The following is a 21065-nucleotide window of genomic DNA, read 5'->3' on the forward strand; positions in this document are numbered from 1 at the left end:
GAAGGCGATGTGCCTGGAAAGACCTTGCATTAGGACGCGAGAAGGCCCCAGTTCTAGAGTCCCTCCTGCCACAGTCAGCCAAATCATCTCAAGACAGCCGGTTCTCTCCATTTTAAAAGGGACCATTTGCCCTAAGTGCCTCACAGCTTTATAAGGATTAAATGAGAGCTGATTTAAATGCACATTGGGTAAATAAAAGCCCCAAATATAAAGTTTTTGTCATCACTTGGAGAAGAAGAAGGAGGTACATGAGGGAGGCTGACGGTACATGAGGGAGAAGGGGTGCGGGGAACACCTACCAAAAGCAAGGCTCACACGGACACCGACTGGGTTCACAACTGGCCCCAGTGATTGTTTTTTTTTTTTTTAACTTCCCACAGCTTATTTTATTGAAGAGACTCTAAGAAGAGTAAGTCAGAACACCTAAATTCTTCTGCATCAGTAACATGAGAGTCCCAACCAGAGAGGTGTCTTCCCACCCCGAGGGATAGGAGGGCGGCCACTTAGAGTCGGTGGCCAGGGAACCCGGGCCGGGGCCCGGGGTGCTCAGCAGACGCTCATTACATAATTGGATGGGCTCCCTACTACTTTCCAAGGGCGCTTTACATTCATGCTCCATTTTGATTTGTAACCGCAAGCCAGTGGGCAGACGGCATCTACAACCATCCCTGTCAACGATGGGGAAACCAAGGCTCCCAGAGGGCAAGTGACTGCCCACGTCCCTGGCCAGCACTGTCAGAAGGGAGCCTGGACTCCTGCCTCCTCACTTCCTCACACCACACACCTTCTAAGAATTGTTAGGGCAGCCAATCTTCACCCCAACAAATCACCCTTCCTGACTTTAGAGAAGGTCTCCTGTGTGCTGTTCAGAGCACTTTCCCTGGAACACGTCACTTAATCAGACCCTTTCATCAAGGCGGGGGGGGGGTCCTGTTTTTACTCCCGAATGGACTGGATTATTCCAATTCAGAAAGTGGTTTTGTGCATCCCAGAAATAAAGTGTCATGGATTCTCTGGTCCTTTCACCAAGTAAGAATTGATTTGGGTTAAAACCTTCAGTTCGATTGTTTGGAATCACTGCTTCTTAGAAGAAAGTGAAGGTACAAACAGCAAAGGGTATTAGGGAGACAGAAAGGCATTATTATTATTATTATTATTATATTTTTACCATGGATACTCTTGCCTACAAAGTCAACCATCCATCTTGACAGATGGCCTGGCTGCAGGATGGGGGCCAGGGGGCAAACTCTCGGTGAAGGTGGCACTAAGGAGCTAGAGCCAGCTAGGCTGATTTGGGGTCTGAAATCTGGGCTGGAGCCCAAGCTCCAGGCAGTGAGGGCGGGACAGGGAGCCCTGCCGTCCCCTCCCCTGGGTGCACTCTCACTGTGGCTGCACCAGACAGGTCAGTGCCTTTCTATGAGTCTGTGACCTTCTGGCTGCGGGCAAATAAGGTGGCAAGGGACAGCAGAGGAATGGGGCCTCGGAGAGAAAGATGAAGCATGTTCAAGGTCAGAGCTACCCTCCCCTTTCATGACCCACCTCAGCCACTTTGGCTGACCTACTTCCTAGGGAATGTTTTCACTCTAATAAAAATTCATGGCTCAAAGGTTTTGGCAGAAGGCTCGAAGTCACACCCACCCCACAGCTCTGTTGAGGGATGCCTGGTGACGTGTGCTCGGGCTGAGGTGCTCAGAGGCTCCCCTCAAGTGGCAGGAACAAGGCGGGGGGAAGAGAACTTCAAAGGATTCCCAGTTCCTGAAGGGAGCAGTGGATTAGTTAAGAAGAGGTGTGGGGCCTTGAGAACAAGTGTCAGTATCTCCATCAGCGTGGCTGGGTCAGCTCTGATCTCTGCAGCTGGTAGAGCATTTAGCCCTGACACGTGGGGTCTCAGAACTGTCCAGACACCTGTACCGTTAGTATGACACCGGGAGGCCAGAGCATCATGGGACCTGGGAGAGCTGAGCCATTAGCTAGACAGTGTACACTGAGGATTAGTTTATCAGATTCACTGTTTGTGCCCTCCGTCCACAGACAGACAGAACGGGACACAGAGTGGGAGGAGGAGGCAAGCTCAACTAGAGCAGAAGGCTGGTGTGCCGGGGAGCCTCACCGGGAGTCCTGAGCAGACAGCAGGGAGAGGTGGTATTAGGTGGATGGAAGAGATAACAGGATGCTCGAGGCAAATTCACCAACCACAGTTTTAAAAGCCATAGAGTTTAGAGCTGGAAGTAGGTGATCTTCAAGATCACCTACTCCAACCTCATCTTGTACAACTAGGAATTCTTGGTTGTGGCCTTGGCGTGGAGCCAAGCCTAAGAATGAGGCCACCGCTCCGACCCCCTGCCTGACCAACAACTGCTTTTCAGGCCAGTGATCTTTCTAGCACGCACCCTCCAGCCTCCTCCAGGTACGGACCCCAGTCCCCTGACTCCAGTGGAGCTGGGAATACCCTCTTGAACGACCGCGAGCACTCTTGAGGGTTCTGTGGACCACCCATATCAGCCATTCCAGCCAGACGTACCTTGTGTGAATAATGCTGGTCAACGATCCTTGCCAACCCGAAATCCCCGATCTTGAGCACGAGGTCCTCTGTGCTGATGAAGATGTTGGCGGGCTTCAGGTCCCTGTGCAGCACATTGGCAGAGTGGATGTACTTGAGCCCGCGGAGCAGCTGGTACATGAACAGCTTTGCATGTTCCTCCGTCAGCGTGCCCTGCTCCAGCAGACGCGCCAGGTCAGTCTCCATGTGCTCCTGGACGATGTAGGCCACGCTGAACTTGAACAGCTCGCCCTGCAGGTCAGTGCCTTTGGGTCCCAGCACCTCGTACACCTTCACGATGTTGTCATGGTCCAGGCGCCGGATGATCTTGATCTCCCGGAGCGCGTGCTTCATGCTGCGGGCGTCGCTCAGGATGATCTTCTTCACGGCCACCTTCCGGCAGGCCCTGCTGTCCACGGCCGACAGCACCAGCCCATTGACGCCGAAGCCCAGGGGTTGGAAGTCAACAAAGCGCCCACCAAGGTCATACCCATAGACACTGGCGACGCAGTCACCCTTCTCGGCCATTGTTGGCTCAGTGGTCAGGGTCTGCCCGGGCGATGGAGGGGCAGTCAACGGCGGCCACGTCCTGGGTAGCGGCTTCCCCAGCACACCTCATTCTGTCGAGTCCCAGAGCTGAGGGCTCCTTTTTCTCGTGGTGATGTCACTGCCACCAGCTCTCTGGAGAAAGGGGTGGCATATGTCCACGCTTGCCAAGCTGTGGAAGGCGAAGGCTCAGACTATTTTCTTAACCTGCGTTGGGAGGGCTGGACTCCTCTGGACCCTGAACTCTCCTCGAAGCTTAGAATGGCTCATGCTCTTTTCAAAGGTAGCGTCTTGGAGAGAAAAACCAGTCCCATTATCTATGTGAGTGTGAAGTTTTCTACCATAATGGACCTCAAGGTAAAAGACGCAGAAACTCTCTTCTTTGAAGCTTTTGTTAAAAGACGCCCCTTCCGGCTGAAGTGTGGAGCTGTTGCTGAGCTGTGCTCCTTGACTTAAGATGGTCCAGAGCTCGGTTCTGTCACAGCGTCCAGCAGCTTGGCAGCTATTCTCTGTGTCCTGAGCAGGATGAAGTGATCCCAGCAATGGATTCTGGAGGCTTCCAGGGGCTTCTTTCTACTTCTGCTGGCTCCGCTTTCTACCAGCTCCCCTTAGATTCTGCAACCCAAACCAGGCTGGTGAGCACTGGTGAAGAAAGCCAGAGAAACCCAACCACCTTTCTTGAGCTCTACACCCAAGTTACACCTCAAGTCCCAGCGCTGAGGGGCACTCAGCTGCCAAGCCAGGATCCTCCAGAGGCTTCAGATGGGGCAGCGTCCTCTGTCACCCCCTCCTCCACGCCACCTTCCCCAAGACTGTGTGCTGCTGGACTCAGAGAGGCTGCAGGAATGCGGCATCTTTCAGACCATGTCTCCTTTCCTGTCAAAGGAATAACGTTGGGTAAATTTCCACACTCCAGCTTCCAACACCTTCCCACTTGCGTGTCCTTTGTTAACCAGCCCAAGTGTTATTTGATCTGTCCAGCCAGCTGAAACACTGCTTGCTCAGGGGATTCCAGGCTCTGCACTGCCCAGCCGCCCCTCCTGCTGCGTGCAGCACTCCCCTGGAAGAGAGAGAAGATGGATTGATTTGATAAGATCGTCAAACGGTGTGCCTTTTATGTAAATGCCTGCTCCCCAAAGGTTCACACACCCAAATTGTGGGTGGGGATGATCCACTCTGACTTTTGAGAAATTAACTCTAAACACATGCATCAGCACTAGCTGGGAAGGTTGAGAGTAAAAAGTAGCCGCAGACAGAAAATACAGGATCGATAATTTTGTGTTTCCACTTGGACCCCTTTGCTTCCCTCTTTTGCAAATGTCTTTGGATATTTTGAGAAAATTTGCCATGTGCTGATATTTAATTACATGTGTATCTCTTGCTTTCCACAGAGGCAGCATAAGCACACATACTAAATAAGGAAATTTTATTGCCACCCTGTAAATTTTATTGCCACCATGACCTGAGCCGAAGGCAGACACTTAACCACTGTGCCACCCAGCAAAGTAGGGCACAGAGTTCTTAGCACGACACCAGGACTGGCGTGGTGAACTGTATTCTCTTTGATGATGGGGACGTAGCTCTTCAAAGCAATGGCTCAAATCCTAGCCTGACTGCCCCCTGGTGGCTGCTGACTCAAATTACAGGCACAGGACCTAAGAGGGGCGAAAAAAACCATTGTAAAACATTGCAAAACAAACAATGTAAAATCAGACCTCTGGAGTAAAGGCAATGCCATAGCTTTTAAGGGAGTGGCAGGTTTTATAAGTTTATTAAGCCCGTGGACACTCAGAGAACAAACACTGTACCCTGCACAAAGGAGTGAATCTAGCAGGGCTATTTCTTAATTCTCATCATCCTGTCGGGTCCTCTGTAGGGATGCTTTCATATCTGAATTTTGTGCAACTCTGTAAATGATAAATGAGGCAAAACAACAGTTAACTCAATGTCTGAAATTAAGGGGGCAAATCAGGGGACAGAGATGATCTGAAGTAGTGAACACTCAGATCCCCTCTAAAAACTTATGAAAGAGATTTGCCAAGGGTCTGGAATATAGTAAATGCTCAGCAGATGTTAGCTATTGATGACTTTGTTAGAAATTCCCTTGCACTTGAATGAGATGTACCTACTGTTCTAATGTTTTGTCAAGATCTTCAGCAATTCTACTCTGCATGTTTTTATCGGTCCCAGCAGCAAAATAACCTTGGTCTTACAGAATTTCAGACTGGGAAGCAATCATAGCAAACAAGTCTAGTGGTCCTTAACTGGGGATGGTACTGCCCTACCCGGCTAATTTTTTTGTTTTTAAAGATTTTATTTATTTGACAGAGAGAGACACAGCGAGAGATGAAACACAAGCAGGGGGAGTGGGAGAGGGAGAAGCAGGCTTCCCGCTGAGCAGGGACCCTGATGTGGGTCTCAATCCCAGGACCCCGGGACCATGACCTGAGCCGAAGGCAGACACTTAACCACTGTGCCACCCAGGCACCCTCCCTGGCTAATTTGACTAGGAGTCACTACTGGCCTTGAAGAGGCAGGGCTAGATTGGCTAACCATCATGTGAAGCAGTTCTATCAGTGAATAACTGACACCCACCCCCAAATGCCAGTACTTTTGCTGAGACAGAATGATTCTGGTCCAAGTCCTCACTTTGCAGATGAGGGCACTGAGGTTCAGAGGACACCAGCTCAGTGCTTCCAACATAGACAGGGTCAATAAACATTTGATGGATTGAGAAATGAATACCATTCACTCTGAGGAGTCCTTGCCAATTAGAAAACAGTGCCAGGACCACCCTCTGCACCACACTCTGTGGCCATGCTAGTGATACCCACCTGGATACCTAATTCAGGGGAACCAAAGAGCCACCCCAGTGCCCCATTCCATCCTCCTCTCTCACTGCGCATCAGGTAACAGAAACCAAACTGGAGCTTCTTTCACTCTCTATCCATATGCCTGGTCCAGTTCCCAAGGGCACAGCAAATAGGCAATTATATATTTTGCTTTACGAGAAGAGATGCGTAAGTAAGCCTTCTTCCCTTGCCAGCTCCCATTGGGTTGTAAACAGACAGGACTGCGCACCTAAGCAGGGAGATGACATCACCGGCAAATGAGAGCAGGATTTGTTCCAGATCAACTGCAATGCAGATAATCTGTGAATAATTAAGAGGTGCTTTATTTATTTTTAAAACTCCTTCCTCTTCCTCTCACATGGGAGAGGGGCTGTCTCCCCTGTGCCCTTGCTTGCACGCATGTGTGTGCGCGCGTGCAAGCAGTCTCCCCAACGCGCTATCTGCTCCCGCGGGCAGGTACCATGTCACCTTGGGAAGACTTGATTCCAGCCACTTGGCCTTCCTCATGGGCCTCTAAGAGTGTATACTCTTTCAATTTCTGCCTTCCTTCTTTGCTTGCGCCTTCCCTGTTCCTGAAATGTCCTCCTGCTTCCTCCCCACTCGTTGAAATACTGCCCATCACTCAGAATCCAGATGGCATCTCACATCCACTCTAGAGTTCCCGTTCCCGGAGTGTCCCCAGTGACATTCTCGCTGCTCTATGCTCCTGCAGTGTTCGTGTGTATGCTGTCTGTGACATTCTCCATATACGAACCTGGGCTGTTATTTAACCGTTTATATGTGTCCATCTCCCGCCTAGACTTCAAGCTCCTCAGGTCCCGGCCCAAAGCAGGACTTAGACAATGACTGCAGTCCAAGGAACATTCGTTCATTGTGTCTACCGAGCAGTCATGCCCACATTTCCTGCACAGTCAGCCTCCCCTCCCTATGTCTGCTGCCTCAATACAACTTGTTCAAGAGGGCTCTTCTCGCGACAAGCCCCAACCACCCAGACACATGCCAGCCCTCTTGGTAGCACCTTCTGCTTCGATGCTGCTTGTCCTAGAATTCCAGCACCACCCAGGCAGCCCGAGACTGACCGTTTCTCTGTTCCCATGTGAGTTTCCTGTTACTCACCCCTTCTCAGCCCTCTTTACTTTCTCAGTTTCTAGAATTCCTCTATAATTTCCACGGTAAACCTTTTGCCCCTCTCCACAGGTGGACTGATTACAAAACACCTAGTACCTAAGATGTTTCGGATTAATGGTTCCTTGTTTGCGTGACACAGCAGGGGGCATGGGCCCAGGGGCCCTGGAGAGCCCCCCCCCCCCCCATCTGCAGATGTGCCCACCTGGGCAGATGAGTTATTCTGGCAACTTCTCAGAGCAAAGCACAGCCATTCTCTGTTTGAATTTGGTGGTTCAGGGAGGCTCTGAATCTGGTGCGACTTCAAACCAGGGAGTGGGCATTCACCTTGAAGGAAGGAAAGGTCATGGGTTCAGCTGTGCTCAAATGACAATGAGCAAGAAGAACACATGTACCTCCTGCAACGGCAGCCCGGGCTCCCGTGACTCGTGGTGAATGTCATAATAAAACTCAGGAGTAGAAGTATCTACCCCCAGGACTCCTAGCAATGGAGCTTCATCTCTCCACTGATCTCCCATGGACTCTCCTGCAAAACTTTGTTTGAGGCCAATTAATTATCCTCTCATGCATCCAGTCTTTTAACATGTGGAGGCAAACCAGAGACGAGATGGTGTGTGCCAACTGTCCCTTGCTGGGTTTCCTGGGGATCTGGTTTATAAAGAGGCTTTGGAAAGTCTAAATTTAGACTCCACTCTTCCTGTTCAGATCCTCCCAAACCTCATGCTGCTGTCAACTTTCAGCAGGAACGATGGCTCCCAATGAGGTGCTGATATTTCACAGACAGAGCTTTCTTTTTTCTCCTGAGCACCCGAAAACTTGCAGGAAATCCTTTTCAGGCAAGGCTGATGTTTACAGTTGAACAGGCTGCACACTGCAAAATTCTAGGTGACACCATTCACATTATAGTCAAGTCTGTCTGACTCTAAGGTTCATGACCCTAATCACTATAGCCATGTGAATAAAGTCCTCTAGACCAGAGATCAGCAAATTTTTTCTGTAAAGGGCCAGAGGATAAATATCTAAGGCTTTGCAGCACATACCGTCTCTGTTGCAACTACTCCAACCCTGCCTTGCAGCACAAAATCAGCCACAGATAATACCCAAACGAAGGGCATGGCTGCATTTAAAACAATTTTATTTACAAAAATAGGCGGGAGACTGAATTTGGTGAGGGGGCTGCAGTCCGCCAACCCTTGCTCTAGACTGTGTAGGAACATTCTCTAGCTTGTTCCTGAGGTGGCACTGAACTGTGCTGTAACTCAGATCTTTCCGGCTCCCCCTGCATGGTCTCCTCCCTCCTGGACTCAGTCCTCCTGTTGCCTGCCCCTCACGGTGGCCCTACCCCAGGCCTGCCTGCCCTCCCAGGGAGCTACCCTGGGCAGAGTTAAGGTCATTTGCAGGGTCCTTGGCCTCGGGGCCCACAGGCTACCTTCTGTCTCTGTGATTCTCTGGTACTGCTGAAGCGCCTCACTCCTACACACCACTTGCCTTTTAACAGAGGCTTTCTGGAAAGGCAGAAAAGGCGACATGATGAAGACAGGCTAAGGGATCACCATGGGCCAGGAGCTGCACCTGAGGATTTCGGTTTGTGTCATGCTCCCATGAAGCCCCCAGAGGGAAGAGACTTACCCAAAGTCACCCCACTAGCAGGTGATGTCTCCAGAGGCTACACATCTCAGCACCGTAACACGTGATCTGAGCCCAAGTGAATGATTCTCGCCACGAACCACCTAAGGCCCCATGTGACTTCCCAGGCCCAAGGCAGGCAAATCTGAGGACAGGAGCACCTGTGGTACTCCTCAAAGGCAACCACCTTGTCAGGCTGTGTTCAGCCCCGGTGTGGAGACCGCGGTACATAGCCCACTTTATGGAAACAGAAACTGAGAAACAGGACATTAAAATGAGAGTTAAGAAAAAAAAACAAAAACAAAAAACTACAAGTTTAAACCACCATCACGCTGCCTTCCAACCAGTTCTTGATCTCTTCTCCAACCTAAGCCTCAGGTAAGCCCGAGCCCGGGCTGCGGAGGCCAGCCATCCCAGATGTGAATGGAGCGGAGCGTTCTCCCAGCTACCTGACTCACAAGGTCCTGGAGCTGACTTCCTCCAGATGAACAGAAACCGGGACTGGGTCATCCATCAAGCAGCTGAGCCCGGCCAGGGATAACCCACGACGGTTCTAAAACAGGGCTTCTCGGCCTCAACATGATTGACATTGTGAGCCAGATCATTCTCAGCTGTGGGGCTGACCTATGCACTATAGGATGTTCAGTAGCACCCCCCAGTCTTGACCCACTAGATGGCAGAGCACCCCCGAGTCGGGACAACCAAAAGGTCTTCAAACACCGAAAACAGTCACCGGTGGAGGAGGCAGGCCCTCACCCCTGGCTGAGAACCACTGGTCTAAAGCAGCCATTCCTAGCCTTGGGGCAGAAGAGTTCTTCGTTTTACGGAGCTGTACGGCGCACTGTGGTCAAGTTTAGCAACCCTGGTCTCTACTCACTAAATGCCAATAGCATTTCTGGTTCTGGTGACAGCCTCACACATTTGCAAAACCCCACAAGGCAAGGGGCTATCCCACACCCATCCTTGCTGAGGGCCTTGAGTCAAAGTCATGGTAACCCACACGCCCTTTGGTAACAGGTGGCTATATGATCCAGTTCCGGATAGTAAGTCTTAACGAAATCCTGCTGCGGGGAAGGGTGCTCAGGAGAAGTTTTCCTTCCCAAGAAGAAACACCACTCTGTCTTTGGATGCAGTTGTGGGAGAAAGTGATGTGGTGCTATTGCACACAGGAGTGCCTACATGCTTGCAGGAAGATTTTGGTTATGACAAAATATAATCTGAATGGAAAGAGAAATTAAAAATAGGTCCCTGAAGCCCAGATCAGAAAGCGTTTTGAATCCCTCCAGGGAGGGTGGGGAGGTAACGGTGGGGGTTCAAGCAGGGTGCCACATGGACCCCAAAAGAGCACAGTGACTGGAAGGTGTTACTTCACCAAGGAAGCAAGGGCCAGTCCTGAGGCAGTTAGCACTGGGTTATCTCTGATTTTGAGCATAGATGGGTTTTACTCTCGGCGGCGGCAGCAGCGGTGATGCTCCCAGGAATGAGGAGAAGCAACTCTCCCAGGCCTTCCGGGTTTTGAAATGAAGTCCCACTCCCCCCACCCAGGAGCTGAGGCAGCTGGAGGGGTTTATGCGAAGTGAGCTGCCTGGGAGGCCTTTCCTCTCCGTGGAAGCCCAAGTGCATGGGCAGACACCTGCTGTAAACATTGCGGCCCGTGATGCCAACTCAGGCCGCATTTCTGATCCCGTGCCTCTCCTGTGCCCAGTACCACCGCCCGCCGAGGGCCTGGGACGCCCCTTTGCACACCAGCCGGCAGGACAGCCGCCCAGCCAAGCCAAACACATCACTATAAATATGTCTCAGGCAGGGGAGCAGGCCTTGGTGAGCATCCTCCCCTGGGATGTGCAAAGGTCTGAATGTTCCTTCGAGGCGGTGATGCCACCCACCCTGGCTTGCTGCCCTTATTCGGTTTCCTCAAGAACACACGGGTGGGGACACCGAGTAAGAAACTGGAGGGGAACCTGTTTTGTCTTCATGTCTTTGGGAGGGAGCAAGAGGAGAGCTACTGAGGACTGGAAGAGAAAAGTTTGCAGAGGGAACATCAGACCTTGCACTTGTCACCTCCTCCCCCAAATGCAAAGTGCAGGAGCATACAGTTCGGTCTTTGCTCTGCCTTTTCTCTTGAAAATTACATAACCAGCCAGGGAGAACAAAGACTTTGCACGCCTCCCAACGATACTGACAGAGCACAGAGAGAAATTCTGGCAGCCTCCCTGGAGCGCCATGCCCACATCAGCACAAAGCTGGGGAGGGGGGCAGTGTGGGTCCCCGTGTGCGAAGTGTGGGTGCTGGTCACCACGGGGGTGGCACTGGCTGCAGAGGCTGGGGGTCTGACTTTAGGATGGATCACAAGTGTGTGTGTGCGCACCACCGTTTAATCCTTCTGGTTTTAGACGACTCCTACACTTGACCTTTGTAGATTCAAGGGGAAACTTCTTAGTTTGTTTTTTTGTTTGTTTGTTTTAAGGAAAGAAACCTGGGATAGCTGAAGACTTCTTTCAAAATCTAAATCAGGGCACTTATGACTTCAGTGGCTAAATAAGGTGAGGCCCTATTTGGGGCTTGCTTTGTTTGGACTGTTCTAAAGGGCAGACATCCCAGCCGGGGGCTAAGCTTCTCAAAAGTGGTATCTGCATCTCTAATTTCTTCCGCATTTGCTCTAGGACCCACTGCACGTGTCCACAGGCCACTGTGCCTTCCCTGAATTTGGAGGTAACTCTCTGTGAGGCAAGATTTAATACGCCATCGTGGGAAAGCACAAAGCTGCTGGTCCTTGAGGAACTCCTTGTTCAGACCTCACCTTTCCTACCAAACTTTTGGGCCCAGACATGGGGACTACTTATGCCCTACCTGCAAGGTGGGCCCATGGCAGGATGCTGAAAGATCCCTGGTTTGTAGCTAAAGGATTCAGCATGAAGTTATGTTGCTTTTAGACCAGGAATGGCAAATTTGTATCATATGTATTACTATCAACACATTTTGCACCTATGGCAGATGTTGGCAATCAGTGATCACCTTCTCTTTCCTGATGAGCCAGGGAAAGCAGCAGCCCCCGGAGAGCCTCTGCCAACTGCCGGGAGCTGGCTCTCGGAGCAGAGCCTATGTGCATCCACAGCATGCATGGCTCTCTCTGATCTCATGCTGCCAATGCTCGACCTTGATCCCTCTCTCCTGGCTAATTCTGACTCATCCTTTGGGTCTAAGTTTAAACGTCCCTTCATCCAGGAAGCCTTCCCTGATGCTCTTTTCCCTCCCTAGACTAGCTTATCCATCAGCCTGTGTCCCCTTCTTCCCTCCTGACATCACTTTTCTCCCGTTCTGTTTCTGCTTTAATTGCTTGTCTTCTGTGTTTGACAGGGAGCTTGGTGAGGGCAGGGACTCTACCCACTGCATCACAGTGCCTAACTCCTAACCCACTCTAACAAATCATAACATCTGGGCAGCACACATGCATCCTGAGAAGTCCCATGCTCCAGACCATCATTTACAAATGCAAATTTGTAATACTCACTCCTCCCTCCCCATGAGGGACGTCAAGCAGACGTGAGAATTTCACAAGTCTTGTCTGATTCAAATCCTGCATTCAGTCCCTTTAAATCTGACAGTCCTTGACTTCCTTTCCCAAGCCTCGCTTCTCTCCCAGTCCCCAACCCACTATCCAGAGAATGTGCGCACATGCCACCTCCTACTATTCCCACGGAGGCTAATCATTTACAGGGCTTGTGCTTGGAGGTACAAAAAAATCATTTGTAAATTAGCAGAAAAAAAGTTCCTTCTCCTGGCGATTGCATCTCCCTGTTCACAAGTGACAGGAGTGGTAGTTTGACAGCTCAGGTGACCACAACAATCCCCGGACCACACTGGGCTATCACAGCCAAGGAGGAAAGTCACGGGACCCGAGTTCTAGTCCTGCGGCTGCCTATGAGTGATCCAGGAGTTTCAAGTCTGTGACGTGGGAACAACCCACATGGGAAGAAATATTAGCCCACCAGCTACGGTACATGTGTTTTAAGTCTTGGTATTTTGTTTTGTTTTTTTGGCAGAGGCAGGTAGCGGGGAACTTTAGGCTGAATTATTCCTATCTTCTCTTATGACCCAGCACACACTGCAACACCCAGCCCAGAATGGAGTGTCTGGCAATGAATCTACAATGAATCACAGAAATGGACTGAATATATGCGTGTGTGTCCCCCCCCGCCCCCGCCCCGCCAATCCAGATGTTGAAATCCTCATCCCCAGTGTGACGGTATTAGGAGGTGGGGCCTTCAGGAGGTGATTTCGTCATAAGGATGGAGCCCTCACGACTGGTATTAGGGCCCTTATGAAAGAGACCCCAGAGAGCTCTCTTGTCCCTCCCACCATGGGAGGGCACAGTGAGATGTCCGAGGTCCTTATCAGAATCTGACATGCTGGCACCCTGATCTTGGACTTCCAGCCTCCAAGACCATGAGAAATAAATTTCTGTGACTTATAAGCCACTTAGTCTATGGTAGAATAGCCCGAACTGACTAAGACACTCACCAAGTGCGTCACCAAGTTCATTAGGCAACGTCGTTCGCTCTCTAACTTACTGAACTCTGTTGCCAAGTGTCCAACGCCCTCTCTTCTGCTCTCCTTGTGAATACCTCCTGCCCCGAAAGGTGATTAGAACCTCAGAGTCCGACCCACACGCCACAGAGATCCCACTGTAGTAATAAGACCTACTGGAGAAAAAACATGGGCTGTGGGGTGCTTGCTTCAGGAGGGACCCCAGGGAGAGTCACTGGTCTCTGAGGAACAGTGAATCCCCTGCAAGCCTGTAAGGGATTCCACACACAGCTAAACCCCTCATGTCTTGATGCTCAGGATCCCATGGGAGGCCATCAAACCCCACTGGACATGGAAAGGGGAGGACGGATAGTGATCAGCCTTCTCCCTGGAGAAGAAGACCGAGGGCCCCATGGCCTAGAAGGGAGAGCAGGAAGGATGGAGAAGAGAGCAACAGAGGCAGCAGAAAATGCAGGAACCTTGACAATAGAGGCAGCATGACCCACACAACACCGCGCATTAGCGGGACAAATGTCATCCTGGTCGGCAACCAAGAACTCCACAACTCTCCCAGGTACAGGGAGTCCTGGGGCATGAACTGGATTTTACCTGCATGGTGCAGTCGGCTGGAAACCCGACCAGGGCCGGCACTATGGCCAACGCAGTAGGAGTGTGCGGTCAGCAATGAGCTGGACGGTGACGCACACACGCATTCCTTTGCTGCTCCCTTCCCCTGCACACTTCAGATAAACGAACTTCAGGATTCACTGGGTTTTAAAAGGAAATAGCACAAACCAGGTTCTGTCTTCTTCTTGTGACCCAGAGCTCTCGTGTGCCGGGAATGAGGGCCATCAATGGGTCTGGGCCGGGGGCTGCCTGGAGAAGGTCTCAGCTCACCACCAGGCTCATACGTAGACCCTTCAAGCCACCTGCTAGGAGGAAGGCCACTTGATAGGTATCATCTTCATCCCAATATCAAGGGGCCAGGGCAAACTGGGGCTCAATGGAGAGGGAAAGCAGTTGACTGGAGATGCACCATGGGCAGAGCTGCCCTTCAGAACATGAGGGGGAAGGTTAAGGCTGGACAGGACAAAGAGATGGCCGAATCCAGGCAAGGTGGGCAAGAGGAGCGGCCTCCTTCAGCACTGGTCCCTCTCGCTTGGAGCAAGCTCAGTGAGGCAACTGCTCACCCTGGCTGGTAGGAGGGGGCAGAACCCCTACCTTCCAGGGAGAACCTTCAGGATAGGAAGAAGGTTGCTTTTAAAGCAAAGCTTTATTTTATCAATGACAGAATCATTTTCTTTTTCCAAGCAGCAATGTAAATTGGTTTTAGTTCTCAATCTGTTTTAACCACCTAAATTGCAAATTAGAATCCCAAGTGTAGGCAGACACAGAGTCCTGGGACAACGCAAGAGGCCTGGCCTCAGAAGTCTGAACAGAAATACAACGCAGGTTTCAGGAGGATTGAGCCGGTTCTGCTCATCCGGAATGGAGGAGGAGGGTCATGGGCCAACGCCTAGCCCCCTACACCCGCCCTCTGTTTAGTTTTATAGGGCAAGTACATTTCTTTGAAACAAACCAAAAAGCAGAAAAAAACACTGACTTCGACAGTGAGCTCTTTGACTCGTGGATCGATGTGCTCAGTCTCTCTCCGACACAACCGCAGGAAGGAACTGAGCACCAGCTTCAACGCTATGCTCACCCAGGCTCCGAGGACCACAGACCCACTCTGATCTCTCCTGGGCTGCTGGAGACTGGAAAAATCTCGGTGACCTTTCATCCCCTGTGCCTGTGTTCAGGATGCTCTCTCAGCCTGGACGTTCTGTCTTTCCAGCCACTGCCAAGGCCTCGGAAGGAGGCCACCTCCCGGGGACGTACAGCGAGGGCTGTGACCGGGTGAAAGGTGATAAGGGAGGGAAGTAAGACCCTGTCTGAGAAATATTACAATCCACCACCTTTCCTTGTCCATACTGCCTGAGTTTAGGTTCCGGATGTCCCTATGTGTTCGGATTCTGTGCCCTGCCACCTTCCGCTGTTGCCCCCACTGTGGTGGCAGGGTGTGAGGGCCTTTCACTAGTGCTTCTTGGGGGCAGAGGGGTGCCGGAGTCCACTTAGAGTGAACAAAGGAAGTCCCAGCAGCTCCTAGTTGCTCTACCTGCAACTCCCTGTGCCCCGCCCCTATCCATCCTCTTTCTGCTTCCAATATTTCTAAAATACGTCTGATCATTTTAGTCTCCTGGTTCCAAATATTTTTTAACAGCTCTCCACTGCCCAGAGACTAAACCCAAGCACCTCGCACAGCCTCACATCAGACCCCATCTGTCTTCCCACTTCTGTCCAACTGCTCTCCATAAACTGCACCCCACACTGCAGACTGGGGCGATCATCCCTGAGTCACCCCAACCCAGGCACACATGGCCCATCTGCTGATGACATTATCGTCATTGTGTTCCTGGAACAACCCTACAGGTGCCCAAATGTCACCCTGCCCCCCTCGGAGTGAACTTCTCTGAGCTCCCGCAGCACAAGGCATATGCTTCTAGCAGCTGTCTCTTGGGGTTCTACCTCTTTGTGAGTCTCCCTTCGCACTGGACTGGCAATCCCGAGGGCAAGAGCCCAGTGCCTGGGTTCCCCATATGCCCCCTGCCCTGTACAGGTCCTGGCCTGCAGTAGGTGCTAAGGAAAGAGTTGATGAACCAGCGAGGAGATGGGGTGGGGGCGGGGGGAATGGGGCTAGGGACTCGACAGTGGAAAATGTTAAGAGGCTTGGCAGAAGTGATCCATAAAGGCGCGTGCCCCCAGAGAGTGTGACCTGCTGGTGGAAACACGGCCAGCTGCCTGGGACACGAGCAGGGTGTTTACGTGGAATGACGCAAGCTCTGCAGGCCAGGCTGGGCCGCCAGACTACGGCGGGGCAGCACTCAGGACTGTGGCCAGGGTGCAGAGATGGTGAGGTCGGGGGTAGCTGAGCAGAGGTGCGGAGACAGTGAGTAGACTTCCCAGGAGTGTTGGAGAGAGTCCAGCACAACTGAGAGAAAGTGGGATCAGAGAAGCGATTTTTGCTGGTAGAATCCTGGTGAGTGCACATTCCCTTGGGCATCACCTAAGGCAGGGCATCATCGACACGGTGGGAACAGCCTAGCTTCAGCAAAAATAAACCCCGAGAGGGACTGCACACCATTCCCTCTGGCGTTCATCTCTTTTGCTTCTTTTCCCAGATTTCAGATCACTGACAAACCAAATATGGGTTGTTTACTGAGACTGGGTACGGGCTACCTCCTCAGGCTCCACTAGTCTACCTCCCTTCTTTAAGAACAGCCACAGCGAAAAGATTGTGCAGCTGAGATGTCTCCTTGTAAACTGTTTTGCCCGATTCTTCTGGAAGCCTCAGCTGCTGTAGACAGCTCTTCTATTGTTTGGTCGCCCCATGGATAGCAATAAAATCAAGACGAAAACTCATTTGCAAAGCAACTTTCCACTGTCCAAAGCATTTGCATGTAGTATTATTTAATATTTAATACTTTCATGTAATATTTATTGAGCCTCGCTATGTACCAGGCAGTGGGGCCCCAGGGGCCCCATGCAACTCACAGTCCAGGGGCAGGGGCCAGACATGACACAAATAACGGCACAAATCGCGCCTGTGCATGATCAGAACTGTGACAAATGTATGATGGGAAAGTGCAGGATGCTAGAAGCCAGGAGGATGAGGAGACAATTACTTTGGGGAAGTGATGTTTACATTGAGACTTGCAGCCTGAGTAGAGGCTCCCCAGGAGGTGGAGTGGGGAGATGCCGAGAACTTCGGGTGGTGTCAGAGCCATGAAGAGCCTTGAGAAGTGTGATGCTGGAGGAAAAGAGCCGGTCGGGGAGGAGGGATCTGCTGGTCCACAGGAGGAAGTAGGCGGGGGGGGGGGAGGGCATGAGGCCAGGGTGGAGGAGGAGGCTGGACCGATGAGGAGGAAGCAGCTTCCAGTCTGAAGTAGCCTCACGCCCGGGAGGGAGGTCCCCTGCAGGTGCCCTGACATCCCACGCACAGATGCGCGGCCCACGGTTCCACCTTGCATGTGCTTGGCTGCTCCAAGCTGGGCTGGGCTCAGGCCTCGTTGAGGCGGCCCACCCTGCTCCATTCCATGCTCCCAGGAGGACCCCTCACTCTGGCCAGCCAGCTCCGGGTGTGCTCCCAGGTGTAGAGAACACAGATGCAGAGCAGAGCAAGACACTCTGGCCATCAGCAAACAGCCAAGGGTAAACGATCCTTCCATTTTTTATGAAGAGCCTCATGAAATTTGTTGGCAACTCCCGGGACAAGGCAGAGTCTCCCACAGAGGGAGGTTTCAGGGACTGCCTTGCCCGTGGTTGGGGGAATGAGATCTCTGGGAGAAGAAGCCAGTAAGGCGCCATGGAGCCGAGAACCTCTGGCTTATGAAAAGAACTCCGGTTCACGTCTGACCTCTGGGACCTACAGATGATGTGATCTTGAGCCTCAGTTTCCTCCTCTGTTAACCAGAATATTCTGCCTCCCATGTTTATCCCACAGGGTGTTTTGAGAGAATAATTAAAACCAATAGCCCTGAAGGTAGTGTGGAAGGTAAAAATAGCACAGGAGGGATTGCTGAAATAATCACAGATGTTAGCCCTTCCCTGAATAACAGCAACACTAACAACCATACTAACAAATAACAATGCTACATAATAACAACAGGTAACAATGTGCTTTATGTCATTTACTCCACAGTGATATTCCTAGGTACACAGGAGTGTGGCCCATCTTACAAGCCCGAAACAGAACACAGACTAGTAGTGGAGGAACTTGGCCAAGCGTACCCAGCTGCAAGTGGCAGCGCCAGGCTTCAAACCCCAGCAGTGAGCCTCCAGACTGCACGCTCTGACATTAGGCCATACTGCCGAGTGAACTGAATGCCCAGGACACTTGCTATATGAGCTGTCCCGGCTATCGGACTACGGGGCTGGTGGGCCAAGTGACACCACTCAACTGCCATTAGCTTGCCCTGTGCCCCTTGACAAGGGATTGCCTTGGTCCTGTTTCCTTTTGGGACCAGAGACAGCAATCAGATTAATGGTTTGTTTTTTTTTTAAGGTTTTTTTTTAAATTTCATTTATTTATTTATTTGAGAGAGCGAGAATGAAAGATGGAGAGAGAGCACACGAGAGGGGGGAGGGTCAGAGGGAGAAGCAGACTCCCTGCCGAGCAGGGAGCCCGATGCGGGACTCGATCCCGGGACTCCAGGATCATGACCCGAGCCGAAGGCAGTCGCTTAACCAACTGAGCCACCCAGGTGCCCCAGATTAATGGGTTTGCTGTAGGAAAACTCACCAAAGATAGCTGGTTGCCGCTGCTAGCATCAAATATCTCTGTATAGTGTTTAATCATCATATGGGAGAAGATCCTGTGTGGACTCGCCCATTCTATCCCTCCTCCCCCCGCAACATAGCAAAGTCTCCTTGCCGACCCAAAGCTTGCAGCACTCTGCTACATTCTGGGGCCATTTTGGATTGGCATCCATCCCTTGTCTTTAATCCTGTAGCTTTTCAACATTTCGCAGAAAGTGCTCTCACCTTCCAGCTTTGCCGTTTTTTGCCGAATCCCACCTTCGGTCATTCATCCCTCCCACTCTTTCCCGGCCCCCCCCCCTTCATGCCCTTCTCTCCCACTGCCCTCATCTTCCCCTAGATGGCTCTCCTCTGCTAATCCACACCCCATCCCTTATCCTACCCTGCAACTCAGAACAATATCCCCTCAGAAGGGCCACTTGGGAGTTTAGAAAAGAGTACTGGGGGGTGCAAGTGGGTGACAAGAGGGGGGAGCAGGCTATCTTAGGCAAAGGGCGAAGAAACATCTACCTGGGCAGTTCCAAGGTCACTTTTTGTTCCTTTCTTTCTCTGCAGTGTCCTCTCTACTTTTGCACACTCATACTCTTCCCCGTCAGCGCCTAGGTAATAAGGGCTTGAGTCCAACCAGGTTCCTTCTCCCAGGAGATCTGTGTTTTTAAGCTTTGTCTCTAGCCATGGAATATGAACTTGGGCCCTGGTTTGCAAAGGTTGGGCACCTGGCTATTTGAGGGAACAGTTCCTGGCACCCTAAAAATAACATCATGTAGGTCATTTCTTTGGCTGCTGAGAAAAAGGACAAGAGGTGGTCAAGGGGCCCTATTGAGCAGCGGGATAAAGGATAATGTAACTAAAGCAGCACCCCACCCCCCAGAGCGTTGCTGTCTGTTCTCCGTGCTCCAACAACTCCCCAGTCTTTTGCTTGCATGACTGAACAAGTTTGGGGCCCTCCGGATACCAATGACAGGTGTGACTTTGTTCCCAACCATCTAGCGGATCCTAGCTGCGGAGCGGTTCCAGACCGGTGGTTACCTTCCCTTCTCCCACCTCATCAATCCCCTACCAGACCAGCTGACAATGGCTCTCCTCTTCTCCCTCAACCTCCCCAGGTGGGATTTACAGTGGGAAGGTTACCAAGGCAACCATACCTGGACGTGGTTTTACACTATCATATTCTGCGCCCCCCTCCACCCCAGTGCAAAGTTACCTAAGCAAGGTATCCCATCCAGTGCAGAAATCCCAAAGCTTCTGGCACTCAGGTCCAGCTGGAGGCAGCTGCAGAGAGGGAGGCGACTCAGATGTTGTCCTAAGGTGTGGACCAAGCAGGGATTCACCTCCCCTCTCACTTAGATGGCATTAAAATGATAGTATAAGGGTGTCTTTAAATCAACATAAACCCATAACAATGAAGGGAACAGGAAGGGAACTGGAAGACATTTCTGAAAGGCTGGGAATTTGGAAAGTCTCAGCCCAGAATGCACAGTGAGGGGGGGGGGGGCAGGAGCAGGGAGGGGCAGATAGGAGGAGGCTCGCCAGAGCCCTGGAGAAGCCGGTGGGAGGGACCCAAACTGTGGTATTACTTGGAAGTTTGCATATGAAATGGGAGCGTGTCTGCCTCCCTCCCCTTCCCATCCTCTTCTTTAAACTCTTTGTGTTTAAGCTCTCAAATCTCTTCTTAAGCCCCAAGTTCTGAGGGGGCATTGTGGAGGTGCAGTGCAGAATAAAGGATGGGATGAGTTAGTGAGGGCAGGTTTTTGGTTTGGTTTGGTTTTGGCTTGCTTGTTTTTACAAATTCATAATGTAAATGCTATTTACTAGTTTTCAACTTTTAGAATCGATCTACAAGTAAGCATGCCACAAACAAGACAGATGTCCTCAACTTGGACACGTAAAAGAGAAGATTCAGTAGAAAGGATGTCAGCAAGGTGGAAGGGGAGAAGGAAAGAAGGAGAAGAAATAGAATATTCTCATCCTAAATTGAGATATCCTGCTGAAAGCCAATGGAAAGAGAACAGATAGGTAATGAATACAAGCACTTGAAGTTAAAGGATAAAAAATAGGAGCTCTTTTAAAAATGATGATTACTATCAAAATCAAATAAAGATGCTGACCACGATGCTTCTAATGAGGAAGGTATTAAGTGTTCATCAAAAAAATTAATGTGTAACATAATATCAGATTGTTTAATGGGCAGGAAAGCAGATTTGCCTGCTCTGCTTACATTACTCCTTTCTCTCTCTTGTTCTTTTTTTCTTAAACAACAGCAGCAAAATGAGCCACAAGAGCAACAACAAACCACGGGAAAAGTGCGTAAAGTATATTATTTAGAGATACGGAACTAACCAACATTGACAGCTAAAAAGAGAAAGGTTCGAAAGTTTGGGGTCAGGAATGAGACAGAAGATGACAGCTTTTCATTATAAATCTCTTTTGAACTTAAAAAAAAAAAACATGGCTTGCATTGATTAAAAGTAGAAAGACCAAGGAGTCACCTGCCT

General features: G+C 50.9%; 1 protein-coding gene across 5 annotated transcripts in view; it reads right to left on the reverse strand.

The window, feature by feature from the left end:
• The window catches only part of MAPK4 (mitogen-activated protein kinase 4), a 141384-nt gene that overhangs the window by 46714 nt on the left and 73605 nt on the right, over nucleotides 1-21065 (reverse strand). Inside the window, exons 1-2 of one of the 5 annotated variants that reach the window (XM_073898223.1) lie at nucleotides 14011-14135; nucleotides 2522-4145 (exon numbers count right to left, since the gene is read on the reverse strand). The exons of 2 other annotated variants lie outside the window; for them this stretch is intronic. In XM_073898223.1, the coding sequence (XP_073754324.1) occupies nucleotides 2522-3067 (546 nt within the window). In that variant the 5' untranslated portion in view covers nucleotides 3068-4145; nucleotides 14011-14135. Of the gene's footprint in view, nucleotides 1-2521; nucleotides 4146-14010; nucleotides 14136-21065 lie in introns of those variants that run through there. 2 more of the 5 variants (XM_025886876.2, XM_073898222.1) reach the window with 2 other exon arrangements.

This window comes from Callorhinus ursinus, unplaced genomic scaffold, assembly GCF_003265705.2.
Source record: "Callorhinus ursinus isolate GAN/ISIS: 27379988/994484 unplaced genomic scaffold, GSC_fseal_2.0 scaffold11, whole genome shotgun sequence".
Lineage (NCBI taxonomy): Eukaryota > Metazoa > Chordata > Mammalia > Carnivora > Otariidae > Callorhinus > Callorhinus ursinus.